This window comes from Trachinotus anak, unplaced genomic scaffold (genome assembly GCF_046630095.1).
Source record: "Trachinotus anak isolate AG129_WGS33_773 ecotype Australia unplaced genomic scaffold, CSIRO_AGI_Tana_v1 ptg000005l, whole genome shotgun sequence".
Taxonomy (NCBI): domain Eukaryota; kingdom Metazoa; phylum Chordata; class Actinopteri; order Carangiformes; family Carangidae; genus Trachinotus; species Trachinotus anak.
Window position 1 is genome coordinate 23981710 of NW_027273856.1, and position 14126 is coordinate 23995835.

The 14126-nt window shown below is 40.2% G+C and overlaps 1 protein-coding gene across 1 annotated transcript; it reads right to left on the minus strand.

The window, feature by feature from the left end:
- Positions 1-1003: 1003 nt before the first annotated feature.
- On the minus strand, positions 1004-7640 carry LOC139622066 (visual system homeobox 2-like). Its single transcript, XM_071479160.1, has 5 exons — positions 7059-7640; positions 6383-6473; positions 5574-5697; positions 3395-3575; positions 1004-2184 (listed from the first exon to the last, which is right to left on the minus strand). The coding sequence occupies exons 1-5, from the start codon at positions 7486-7488 to the stop codon at positions 1862-1864; spliced, it is 1149 nt and encodes a 382-aa protein (XP_071335261.1). The 5' UTR covers positions 7489-7640; the 3' UTR covers positions 1004-1861.
- Positions 7641-14126: the final 6486 nt, after the last annotated feature.

The following is a 14126-nucleotide window of genomic DNA, read 5'->3' on the forward strand; positions in this document are numbered from 1 at the left end:
TCCTGGAAAGCCTAAGCCGCAGCTGGATTTCAACATCAGTTGCAAAAGAGAAGAGAGTCATTTCTTTATTCAGAGATAATATCCACATATTGAAATATGATAATACTATGCTTTGAACTCCTTCTCCCTTACTGAAAAATACATTATATAGCTATAAATAGGCCTATGCAAATATTTCTTCTTTTCAAAAGTTTAAAGGTCCCATGTCTTAAACTTTTCCACTGTTTTATTTGAAGTTTGATATCCATAAGAAGATGCATTTGTGGTTTTAAGTACCAAGCTTCTCGCTAGAGCTCTAGCAAGGACAGGTTGGTGAGCCAATCAGAAGAGAGGCTCTGACCCTTTCTTTTGATTGGCTGACTTTTTTCTGAGTGGTCAAATAAAGATAGCAGATTTCAGGAAAACACTCAGAGGAACCAAATCCTGCAAGGTTGGACCCTTGGTCCAGGTGAGCCATGCTGGAAAATAGCTTAGGGTGGTGACTGTATCGCTGTGACATCACAAAGTTACAAAAGTCCTGACGGTGGGTCCGGCTGGGCCTGGCTTAGGGTATGGCTGAGAGCCGTGACTGCTTCATTGTGACATCACAAAATTACATTCGTCGTGACAGTTCATTTTAAGGCACAGTTTCTGAATATGGGCTGTGTACATTTCTCTGTGGACTGAACGTGTTGACACTTTCATAGTATTAATATAGCACCTAGTCCTGCTTTATAATTAAAAAAGATATGGAAATCTCACTTTATACAGTATGGGACCTTTAACTACTGGACACAGGATGTCCATTCTCAGTCCGGAAACTGGAGGCTTCAAGTTCCCACAACACACTCTTAAGTGTAACTTGTATCCATTTCAGACTAGTTGTAAATGTCAGAAATCATGATTGTACATAAATGTATAACTTTACCTCAAATGTATACTTTACCTAAACTGAATCATTTTGCAGTGAAGCTCAAACATCCATGTGAAGTGACAAGAAGCAAAACACTTTTTTGAGTGGAGGGGGACTTTAAATAGTAACTTTTAATACAGCTACAGTTACATTTATACAAAGACAAACAGATAATTGATGTTAACTTTACATAATTGTACAGTAATAACTATTGGACATTATTTTTAGTATTTACATCACAATTATTGAAACAGTTAGAAGAAAACAAAGGGTGTGGGACTTAACTGTGTTTTTCAGTTACCCCAGCTGAAATCTGTCATCACAGGGAGGTCAGAGGTCACAGTCAGCTCTTAATGAACACCTCTGGAGCAGGTGAAGAGGCTCAACATGCTCACTGATAGGAGGGCTTCAACCCAAGTTAAATGCAAGCTGCCATGTAACAGAACTGTAAGGTTAACAATATGTTTTAAAGAAAATAAATATATATAGCATATATTTTGAATGTAGCTTCATGTGAGACCATTTTCCAAAAACGTCAGTGAAACATCCCAGTGTTTAAGCCTCCTTCAGTCCCTTACAGTCATATAACACTGTATTGTGCAGTTTTCGTTAGCTGTACAAACATTTCTATGAGCAGTAAGGAGGAAATAATCTCTAGGTAAACAGAGTTAAATAGAGGCAAATTTCCCTTTTTTTTCCAAGTCGTCAAAGTTACCTGACAGGTATATTTGAACAAAGAAAAAAGTTGTTCTTTTTATGTATTTCCAATCATAATATTTGAACTGCGGGTTTGTGCTAAAGTCTAAGATAAGTGGTGTGTGTAACAAGTGTATGAGCGACTCCATGTGTTTTTTTTTCCCTCCACTGATGTGCAGCTCAGCCAATAAAAGAAGAACTCAGCCTTCGAGAAGTGTTTGCAAACTCCCTTCTGCAGGTATTTCACCATCAGTCTGTATCCTGTAACCTTTTTCAGTTTCTCTTCTCCGCCTCTGCTGTTTCCTGCTCTGTCATCTGATTGCCAGCTTCTTCTTTTTGCGTTAGGTGGCCGTTTGTTCTGTTTGAAACTGTCCCAAGCATCTTAGCGCTGTGCTCCTGCGCCTTCGCTCGCAGTACAGCGATACTGTTCTCCCTCAGTTCCTCTCTAGAAATTGGGGAGTTAGTGTCTTTCATCTCTTTCTCCATCTCTTCCTCCATCTCTCTGTCAAGTGGTTTCTCCTGTGCAGGTGTTGGGGTTGTACTGGTTGGTTTGCCTGGAGAAGTGTGCGTGGTTTCCACTGACTTCTTGTGCATTCCTGCAAGGAAGAAACAGTATTTTCAATTAGGCCTTGCAAAGGAAGAACTATCTGTCTAAAGACACTAAAGAGTGTAAAGAGTTGTCTTGTAGATTATCCATGGTTTTAGTGTATTTAAGTGATTTAATGTCCACAATGGAAAAAGATAAATGAAATGTAATGTTACTATAGCTTTCAAGTATGACATTCTGTCTTACAGTGAGATATTTGACATTGAAAAACTGCGAGAGAGAATAACTAGGGAGGGGATGGATGGGTGGATGAGACATCTTATTCAATTAGTCATTGAATTGATTTCAATTAATCAATTGACATGAGGTGAGAGAGGAGATTTGGTCTAATCTGTCCTGATGAAGTAGGATTATCACTGTATCGACTGCTACCTTTTATTGACACTTTTATTGGCTCCTAACATGAGCAGGGCTTAGCTCCCACTTCCTGTTGTGCATCTATTATTCAACACATCTGGAAAACTTCTTGGTTTTCTAGGCTTTGGATACAAAAAGCTTTAATTTTGCAGTGAAAATATGGGCTAAAGTCACCTATGAAGAGAAAAAGAGATGGAAAACAACGTTTTATCAGACAACAGCCTGGGTCAGGCAGCATTTGAAAATAATCTACCACCTGGCATGACAAAGAAATTAACTTTGAGTTAACTTTGAAAGACAAGTTAACCAAGTATTGTCAGATAGAGCCAATATGTTGGACTTACACAAAGTTCATTTTCAACCATTTTTATTTCCAAGCTGACTGATGGAGGATGGTGCTCTTTTTTTTTTTTTTTTTTACGTCATCACCAAACGTATGTTCTGATCTCTTTTTTAACTGTGACCTGTCAGTAACAATCTCAAAGGACAACAGAGGTGGAAGGACAGAGCTCATTCTGTTAGGATCACCAGTGTTTTCCCATGGGGAACAACAAAGGACAAAAAAGGCTTTCTTCACAACAAATATGTTTGACTTGTCACAGCAGGGAAAGTACAGGGCAGCTCTGTTTTATACAAGCGTCCCACTAAGTCAAGACAGTGTGACAGTGACCCAGCATGAACAATCCCAGCGCACTGAAACTGAAGCAGCTGAACGGAACTCGGCCTTCATTCATTTTATTTTATGATTCACACCCGTGCTTTTCTTAATCAACATGAAAAAGATCTCTGTCCATCTAAAAATGACTTTCAGCTGACACAAGCATAATTCTGCAGCAGCTCACCCAGTAACCACGGAGCATAAGAGTCTGTGATGCCCTCCTTGGCAGACTTGAGGATTGACTCGGGCAGGGGGATGGAGTGTCGGACCATGGCCCCGTACAGACCGTACTCTGCCATCACACTGCTGCGACCCCAACACTTCTCCCTTTTCCTCCACTTGGCCCTGCGGTTCTGAAACCACACCTGGAGAAAGGACAGAGATGACCGGATTAGAATAAATATGTGCAGAGCCCTTAGGCAGCCAGTCTGGGCAAATAATGTTCTATATTGATATTTATTATTGTGATCAACAAAAAAAAGATAAGACATGAAGTTATTCACTTGATTTTTTTTTCTTTTTATTTTTTTGGGGGGCTTTTTGTTACTTGTTTGATCTTCAGCTGTGCAGATTGATGGATGTACACAGTTAGACAATTGGGCTGTTTTCACATTAGTCCGCTAAAGGAAGAAAGTTTCTCTGTGCTCACTTTAAATCTTATCATGATTTTGTGACAGTGACCAGTTATGGTTAAACTTTTAAAATGAAAAATATTTGCAGATTTATAGTAGATGAATCAGGGACTTTCATTTTTTTTTGTGGCAAAACATATGAGATGAATGAAATCATTAAACAGAGGACAGTGTTTTTATATGACATAAGTATATGACATAAAATATGTGGAGGGGACCTTTGAAATATTTAAAAACCACTATGAAGGATTGCCTTCTCATCTCATCATTGATTACAGCTTCCTTTACTCGTCCTTTTTGCTAAATGCTTGTGACAGTTTGTCGTAAAATGCAGGAGTCCTTTATTTTGTGGACCAGAAGAACAATGACATCTGCTGGAGATTTAAAACAACAAAAGGCCGTGTTCGAGAAAGACTGCTCCTGAGAGCTTCCACTGTCATAATCTTGGTCTTGACTCAGATGTGAGTGTTTGCTTTGACTCTTCCTTCCTCTATTGTAAATGTATTATGGACCCAAAATGTAAGTATTGTGTGTTGTTGAAAACAGGTTAACAACACTTTAAAATTACAAATTTTCTCTCATCGTTTGCTTCATCTGTAGAACCTCAGCTTTTATCGTGTGTGTGTGTGTGTGTGTGTGTGTGTGTGTGTGTGTGTGTGTGTGTGTGTGTGTGTGTGTGTTCGTGCATTATTCTCCCTCCAGCTCCTCAAGTGCCTAAATTGATTTCCACCATGCCAGACTTTGTAATAGCCTCAGCAAGCTTGTGAATATGGATGAGGAAAACAGGAAAAAAAAGAGCATCCTAAAATGGCCGAGGAGGTTGGATGAGATTGTTGGGATGGTGTGTGCATGTGTGTGTGTGTGTGTGTGTGTGTGTGTGTGTGTGCGTCTCTTTTTCAGACCTGGAATTAAAAACGATCAAAGCCAATCCAGGAAAGCTATTCAGGTAGATCTGATGATAACCTCCATCTCATAAAAAGATGGGCCTCAGATGAGCAATCATGCCTTTTGACAGCATCGGTGTGAGTGTGAGTGTGAGAGAGTGTGTGTGTGTGTGTGTGTGTGTGTGTGTGTGATTCCAGCAAGAGGTGACCCCAGGGGCGAAGAGGCTGATTGAAAAATAAGTTAATTTCCAGGCCCGATCGATGGGAGACAGGCGCTCAAATATCACGGGAAATTAAAATGCTCATAGCAGCCAGGTAGAGGCTCTGCTCAGCCGCTGACCTCTGCTAATTATTTTCTGTGTAGTTATCATTTCATTTCAGGGCTGTGGCCCGCCTCTCACAGGGAGAGGGGTGATAAGTTCTCCTCAATTAACTAATTACACTGAGAGGTTGAATTGGCTGCTAATGTGAGAGTAGGGGAGCATTGTGAGGATGATGATGGAGGCTCCACCTGTCTGTCCCCCTGAATACCTGCTTTTTGTGTGTGTGTGTGTGTGTGTGTGTGTGTGTGTGTGTGTTACAAATCTGTCCTCACCACTCTGCAACCTGAATTTGTGGTATGCAATGTGATTGCAAGCAACTCTAACCTTGATGTAATGTTAAAGAGTCAGACATTGCAGGAAATATCTCAATTATCTGACTGGATGCACATTTCTAACTTTGAAAAAAGGGGCTATTTTTAGGGTCTTCTTCTTAAAGCAAGAAAATGAAAGGACTGTCGTGAAGGATGTAAAATTTGAGATGATGGCCCTACATGTCCTACACATCAACACACACACTAGCACACCTGTATTCTGTCCTCTGGTAGCTCGGTCTTCATGGAGAGCATTTCCCGGGCGTATACGTCAGGATAGTGAGCTTCATTAAAAGCTTTCTCCAGCTCCTCCAGCTGATAGGACGTGAAAATGGTTCTGCAGACATCAGAAGAGAATGAATACCATTTATACATCTTGTTCTCTTCAAAAACAAATCTCATTTCAGTTTCATTTTAACGTTGGTCTGTTATATGTCAATTAAATGGGGCCACAACTGGAATCTTCTGAAACAGTGAAACAGATGAATAAGAATTAATGTACATTTTCTAGCACTGAATTTCAAGTCAGATCACTGTAAAATATGAAACAGTCAGATTTTTCTTTTATGAAACAATCTTTAAGCTTGCAAGTAAGAAAAAGGGAATGGCAGAGGAGAATTATTATTTTTTCTTTGTTTACCAAATGCATAATAAAATAAAAAAATGGAATATGCCATGGATTCCTCTTCTTACTCCTAAAAAAATGTAGCAGTGTATTTCTAAAAGACAGAACAGAGAAGATCATGATGATTTCTTATGAGGAATTTTAGGCTAATTTCATATTATATAATACTATATTAATAGCATCACAGACACACACACACAAGTGAAATTAGGCTACAGGAATTAAATTGTGAACATTTTTGTTTTCGTTCGGGATTTCGACACCAACACCAGACGAAAGCCGCCTGCACTGACATCACCGCGGGGCCTGTTAGACGCCATCATCGCGGTATGAAACGAAGATATATTTCTGAATGTCTTTCGATTATCTTGTTTTAATCCACATGTTTTTGTTTTACCTGTGTCGTCGTTTCTTTCTTTTCTTGCTCTGACTCATGGATGAATTTGAGAATTTCTGATCCCCGGAGGAGAAGCTCATATCATCAGAATCTGTGAGGAGACACATCCGTGACCGACTTCAAATACCAGCACAATAGCAATAATAATAATAATAATAATAATAATAATAATAATAATTAAAATAGTCATACAATTTTTTCAAACGTCTGCTTTCTTGATGTGAAGGGGTTATTTCTACATTATTATTCTTGGGCGCGGATTTGTGCCAAAATAATTAAAATTAAAGAAGAAAATCAAGATCAAGTGTAAATGATCATTTTAGCCTCGACACACGTTTTTCAATATTTTTCCCCCCTTTTGAAAACAAAAGTTTTTTTTTTTTATGAAAAGTGCGTTTGAAAGTAAAAACGAATTTCCAAACTGTGTTTTCCTGATCAAAATGTAACTTTCCATCTCCCTGCGCTTATTGTTGCTGGATCACAGGGCGCGAAACCTTTGGCACTTGCGCTTCTTTTCTTCTTCTTTGGTGCAAGACATTTCTGCATTACTCTCATTCCGGCTCGCTTTGACTAAATACATCAACCTAATGTCATCACAGTTTATTTTAAACAGCAGACAGTCCCCGTCCCCTCCGCGACAGAAACACGACAGCATGTCATCAGACTCTTTACTCACCGGAGCTGGCGGAGTGCTGCGCATCCACCTGCGCCTCCATGTGCGCCGCTCTGTGCTGCGGCTGCAGGTGCACATTTTGCGCCTCTGACAGCACCTCCAGAAAAGCGGGCTGACTGTAAAACGGGTGTATTCCCTCCGGACCCAGCAGACCCATGCCGACCCCGAGCCCGCCGTGACCGAGGGCCGACCTTGCGGCCAGGACGTGCGCCCTGTGCGGCAGAGCCTCCAGCGGCCGCCTCGGCGCCGGTGTGGGCTCCTTGTTGAGGCCGAGCAGCTCCTGGATCCCAAAGCCGGTGCGCCGGTGCACCGTGGGGGCCATCTTCCAGACAGGAGGCGGCTGCTGGGATCCCCCGTGGTTCACGCTGGTTTGCGAAGCTGATTTCTGTTTATTCTCAGAGTCTGAAAGCACAGCTCCCTCCTTCCCTGTCATGGTTACACGATGACACTTTTTTGTTTTCACTCCCTCCAAAACAAAAAAAAACAAAAACAAAACGAAAAATCCAGAGTCCCTGGTGCAATGAGCAGAGTGCTGCTCCTCCTCATCTCTCTCCTCTTCTTTTTATCCAACAGGCAACAGGCGTCAGCCAATCACAAGAGAGGAGACACCACACTGAAGTTCCCATCAGCCCCAATGAGCTTCATCTGAGCACAAAGAAAGTATCTGGCAATTAAATGTGACACAATAGCCTGACTATATATTTGCCTTTTTGAGACTGTGAGGTTGTGGACGGACTCTTTCTAAGTCCTTGACAAACTGGCTGATAAGTGGCACCATCTCTTACAGCTGGTGACCGTCAGACACTGTGAGTTAGGCTCTTGCTTTTTTTTTTTATTTAACAGAAAATGTTTGATCTTGAATTTGATTTGTGTTTATGCCATGCGCATAAAAACCGGGGAAATTGTGACTGTTTAATATCGACTCAAGAGGGAAAGAGAGGGAAAGTGAGAGAGCGTTTTCAAGTTACAACTCACAGCCCGGGCTAGAAAAGGCGACTGAAGATCAACTCTTTAGCTCCTCGCCGCAGATCATCTGACCCGGGAGTCACCGGCTCCTCAGACAAACCCAGTCAGCCGGATGAAGCCCTCAGGTCGAGCAAATTTAGTGGGCGAACGATTTTTAGACCCAGATAATCTAAACACAAAAAAGTCAGAGGTAATCCATACTTAGAGAAAACGATGCTGCTCATTATTAGTCCTGTGTGATGCAGCACTTACATGATGGAGCCATTTTTTTTTTTTTTTTTTTTTTTTACAAAGCTGTTTTGATATTAGGCCTATATCAATAAAAAAGAAGAAGAATTTAAGATAAAATGATGAGTTAAATTACTACACCTCAGTGTTCACTTAAAAACTATTTTCATAATCTTACTTTCTATATTTCATTATTCCCCATTAGCCTAAATATGCAAATAAGAAGTCTACAGGGTCACATTGAAATGTTTGCACACAAGCAAGACAAAAAAAAAAAAAAAAAAAAAAATACAACAAAACTATAAATTTCAGTGATCATATTAAAAGAAATGCTTCAGCCAATTTCTCCAACAGTTAATTCATCGGTTCAGCTTCTCATTAGAAAGACTACAAACTGATTGATCCGTTACCGGAATCGATCTTCAGCCCCGACGTCCCTCATAAGCTCGCACCGTGATTTGCATATTCTGGTTTAGTCTGCGCATCTGTTGATATGTTATTAAGCTTTGTTCATTCTTTGACGGGTCACATGATGAAGAATACAATGTCCCAGTTCAGGGTATTTAGGACACACCAGGGTGGCAATTAAACACGAGGCGAACCGCGGAGCAAATGCCAGCGCACAGATTCATTCACCTCCTGCGGTTCAGCTGGTTTTCGCTTGAGGTCTGCTATCAGACACACACACACACACAAAAAAAAAAAAAAAAAAGCCGTGACAGAGACTGAAAGTGTTTCGGAGCACAGGCCGCATCCGATTTTGAAAGTGAGAGCAGAGACATATCGGGTGTCAGGGGAAATCACCTGCAGCTTCTCAAATTCAAACCCGCTGAAATGTGAAATGAAGCGAAAATATTCTTTTTTTTTTTTTTTGTCTGGTCTTCACAAACCTAATCCTCTCTAATCAGCTATTATTCAATTATTGCGCAGTTTTTCAATGGTTCGGGGATAATTTGCGGCACACTTCGGGACAGCTGGGCGGATAATTACGCAGAGGAGAGTTTATGGAGATGAGCGGACGCGCACGGTGGAAGCGGAGATGCCGTCTTCTGATCGGGACATGTGGTGATGAATAAATAAATGAAGAGGTGGTTCCTGCGGGACTGTCAGTGACGGTCGGACCCACCGCAGATTTAATGCTGCTGTGCAATCTGAACTGTGATCAGGAGCTGTGGCATCACCCCGGTCCCAGTCTGTTGTCCCTGCGCGTCATGTCCCTGACACATCACGCATTTTCCTTTATTACGTCGCTGAAGGAAACCGAGCCTCTCATCAACTATCATTTAGTTCAAGGCATTATTTGAAACTGTCTAAAATGTATTTGCCCAGTTTGAAAATCAAATCTTTAAAGTCAAATGGCCCGGATGTGAGGAAGAGCTGGGGGGGAGAGACTGAAATTACCTCCAGCATCTCATGAGAAGCTATTAGAGACATTTCATTAGAGGTGAATGAAGAGATCAATGCCATACCAATAGCTATGCTAATGAGGTTTCCACAGCGCACACACACACACACACACACACACACGTTCCGATGTCTTCCACCAATCACATCCTTCCGCTTAGATTAGGATGCAGCTAGAAACCAGTTTGTGCATCATACTGTACGCCTCATCCCGGCTTAATTCATGCTTCACAGGTCTGAAGTCTGCTACAAAAAGACTAGAAGAATAAAATGATCCAATCAGGAGAACTACAGTTTTGTAGAAGTAAATTTGGTAGAGGATATTTTGACTTCAGGAATTGTTTGTTCTTCATTTCTTTCTGTTTGTGAGCATTATTGTCCTTTTCTTTATCTAATAGGCATTTTCTGGCTCGGGAAGTCATAATATGATTTCCATGACCAATCACAACTTTGAAGTGCAGAAGTATGGAGGGCCAAAACTGCAAAATAAATAAATGACTCGATGAATAAATCAATACAACAAAATGCAACAACAAAAATGCAACAAAAATAATATTAGAAATAAATGTAGGCATTAGATCATTTTTAAAAAGGTGACATAAATTGATATTTCTGTTTAAATTTGCCTTTGTATTTCATTACCTTTGTATTAATTCCCCTATTCATTTACTCTCCCATTTAATTTTCCATTTGATTTATTAATTTATTCATGTTTAAATGTCTGTATTTTTTTTTACCATTTGCATTTCCCATGAAAATTAAACTGCAACCTTTTTCATACTCTAATTGTCAGTTATTTTCATATTCACTTCAAATATTCAAACAACAGTCACTGTCACTGTATTCCCCTTTACTACAGAAATAACCTTACAAGTTCATTCCATGACTATTCCAAAACTTTGCCAAAACAATTTTACCTACTTGCTTTAATTATTTTTCCAAGCCTGGAAAATTATATTTTAAAATTCCGTGACTGGGAATCCGGTAGTTAAATAAAGAAAAACAACATAAGGTTAATGCTGACAGTATGTGGAGGTCGATTACTGAATGAGGACATAAACTGTACAGACACCCTCTGACTTCATGAAGAGAAGTAATAAAATACTCCAACAGTCTTTGTCCAGTTAATTTCTTTCAGTTGTATAAATTATGAATTACAGAACACATCTCTACATGGATAATCTTTATTTTATTCATTACAGCTCTTCAATAAAAAAAGAAAAAGCTTTTGGGTTAAAACAGTCTGGGTCAGTCATACTGAGTTTCTGAACCATGGTCATCTCTTTCTGTCTGATCTATCTTTGTCTTTGTTTGAGGCTCCAGAAATGGCTCTTCTAATCTAGCTAATTGCGTTTCCCAGAGCTCGGGATTTAAGAAGAAGAGCTGGGTCACCATCTAACCGTTGATCAAAACATCCTATTAAGGTGAAGAAACAAAAGGCTCTCACAATCCTAACAATGTGCCACTGGTGATTCAACAGTTTGCTCTGTGGGCACAAAGCATTAATTAGGGCAATAACTTCATGCCATTGCCGTTCTATAGTCTCCATTTCTGTATGAGTGCATCTATTTATGCTCTGAAGTTTGTCGGGGACTCTGACTTGCCGAGTGTGCCGCATTCCCCTGTTGCATGTGCAGATGTGTTATTGGCATAATGAGGAAAATACTTTGGCAAATGTGGGAGGGAACCTCCCCAACACCAAAACTTTCCTGACAAAATAATATTCCTCATTGTGGTTACTTGTAAAAAGAATTGACATAATTACTTGGGCCCATTTCTTGTCTAATTAGCACACTTCCACAGTGGATAGGAACTAGCAGTTAGGCAGGGGAAGGGAATCGGACAGGCATGGCAGTAGCAACACAAAAAGGGGCCCCTGGTTTCAGCATAATTAGGTGAGACAATGCCCCTGACTGTTTTGAGCCATGGCAGCGGCTCAGAGCTGGGGCCGAGCGGGCGAGCAGACGCCCCGTGAGGTACATGTCCCTGAGACCCTAATAAGCCCCTAATTGTCTTTCCTGATTCACATGGGCTCCACCAGCAGACATGAAACCTGCCTATTCCTGGTCTCCCGCAGAGATCGGGTCCTCATCCCACAGAAAAAGAGAAATTTGAGTTGACTTGTGCAGGATCTTTACTGTTTGGCCCCAAAACTCCAGACAGCTTGTAGACCAACTAACATCCTGTGACAGCGTCCCAAACCTGGAGAGCTGCCAACATGTTGAAAACGGAGGCACAGCCATGTTTTTTTAATAGACATCCATTGTCATCATTGCATTATTTTTTGGTTTTGCCACTGCCAAGAAAATCCCAGCATCAGGTTTAACCAATGACAAAGTTCTTGAAAGCAGCATTAATTGTCTATTTCCACTTGGGGGCAGAGCAATCATCTGTAAACACAACAGTGACATACTGTATTATCATCCAATGAAGTTGATATGAATATCTTTCATTTATGCATTCATTCAGAACAGCTGCCTGCTGCTGTAAAGGGTGAATGAGAGTAATGAGACTGAATCGAAGCACTAAAGACGAGGGCTGTAAAACCGAAACAATGAGTTGAAAGATGCTAAAATTCACTGTAAAGTCAAGAGAAACTGCAGAGTTGTGTGATGATCATGTGTTTGCCACCTTTCACGTTCTACAAAATGATCTATGAACCTTTGTTCATAGAAAAATACGGATTGTGCAGCTTGAAAATGCGGAATGGAAATCTGTTTCCAGATTCACGCTCTGTCAGCTGCAGCTTTAAATTTAAACAATATGTTAACACTACACTGCACTACAGTAAAAAATATACAAAGTTCATGGTCATGTTTCCTGATCAGTTACATCATGTTGTTGGATTGTAAAAAAAGTTACAGGATGCAGCTTTAGATGTCTGTGGTAAAGTCAACATTTAGTTTGTGTGGAACTTATTTCAACCCTCACCCTCACACAGCTGAACTTATTATTATCAGATTCACTTTCTTTTTTCTTGAAGCTAAAGAAAACCCTGATCCACCAGCAACAGGCTGTTTAAACACACGCACACACACACACACACACACACACACACACACGAAGAACCATATGTTTGAGGCCACTTCTAATGGCAGGTGGTGCTCATTTCACAATTCGCTCTCTCTAACATCCCCTGCAGTCAAGGCCTCACAGCTCAGAGGAACGTCAATTCGATGTGCCCTCACTCCTTTAATTAGCTGTCAATTAGTGCAAATTAATCAACTCTTCGCCTAATTAAGCAATGCCACCAGGCAGCTCCCATATACAGGCCATTGTGTGAGCAGCATGAGAAAACTACTAGCTAGCAAACTCGTTTTGGATCACAAGTGCAACTTAACGATCACATTGACATACTGTGTGTGTGTGTGTGTGTGTGTGTGTCTTTGTGAGGTATAAGGGAGGGTGAAATCACACACTTTGTGGCAATGCAAAATTATTTTCCTGAATCATATGTTGGTATTTTATGCACAAGGAAAGCTTTTATGTGCAAAACAAGTACATATGGGACATTATCCCACTTTCCTAGGGTTAGCCCACTGTCACATTTCCAAAACACTTTTGTGCACATGCATACAAATACTGAACAAACTCACTGTGACATGAGCACGTAGCCCTCCATCTAGGCCTTTACATGTTAATCCCCCAAATATGTCTTGCTTCCTGTTTGATTCAGATCTGTGGATTTACCACGGAGTAGGTTGTCCTTTATTGGGAACCCCTTAATTTCATCAAGTAAACAAAACGTGTCATTCAAGGCTTTTCCTTAATGATTTCAAAATACAATGAATGTCAGTGCTTTTGGTTATAAATTTAAAGTTAAGACTGAGGGGCATGGGAAGAGTTTTTACAAGGCGTGTGTGTGTGTTTTCCACAATTTTTTCATTATTATTATTATTATTATTATATAGGACTATTCAGTTAATATTTTTTGTGTCATTTGAAAACTCTTCAGTTTACGCTGATTCAATTATAACATTCAGACAGAGCCGGACGTGTTTTTGTAAAGAGAATTTCATCAGAAAATGCAATAAAATACAAAAATAATTCACTCCAATGTGGAAGGCAGAGAACACTATTATCTTTGGTATGATGTTCTCACTAAATTACATTTTTTTTATATTCAAAATCTTTACTACCATGGTATTTCAATGGTTACATGACAAACCCTTATATGCTGTTCAGATCTTCTAGTATCTTTAGCTTAGCAGTTACTGATGATTTCTCTCCTTCCTGCTCTCTTGCACAGTGTGTCTTACGTTTAGTTATTCCTCTGCTTCCTTTAGTGTTAATGGTACATATAATAAATGTAGTTTACTTGCCATAATGGCACCCAAGCAGCCAGGAAGCCAGGGCAGCTGGGCGACTGCCAGTAACAGAAGGCATAGCCCTAAGCCCATGGTTCACACCACCGCCGTGCCAAGAAAATGTTAAATAACACTATTATGTTTTTTAATTTATTCAATTAAAGCA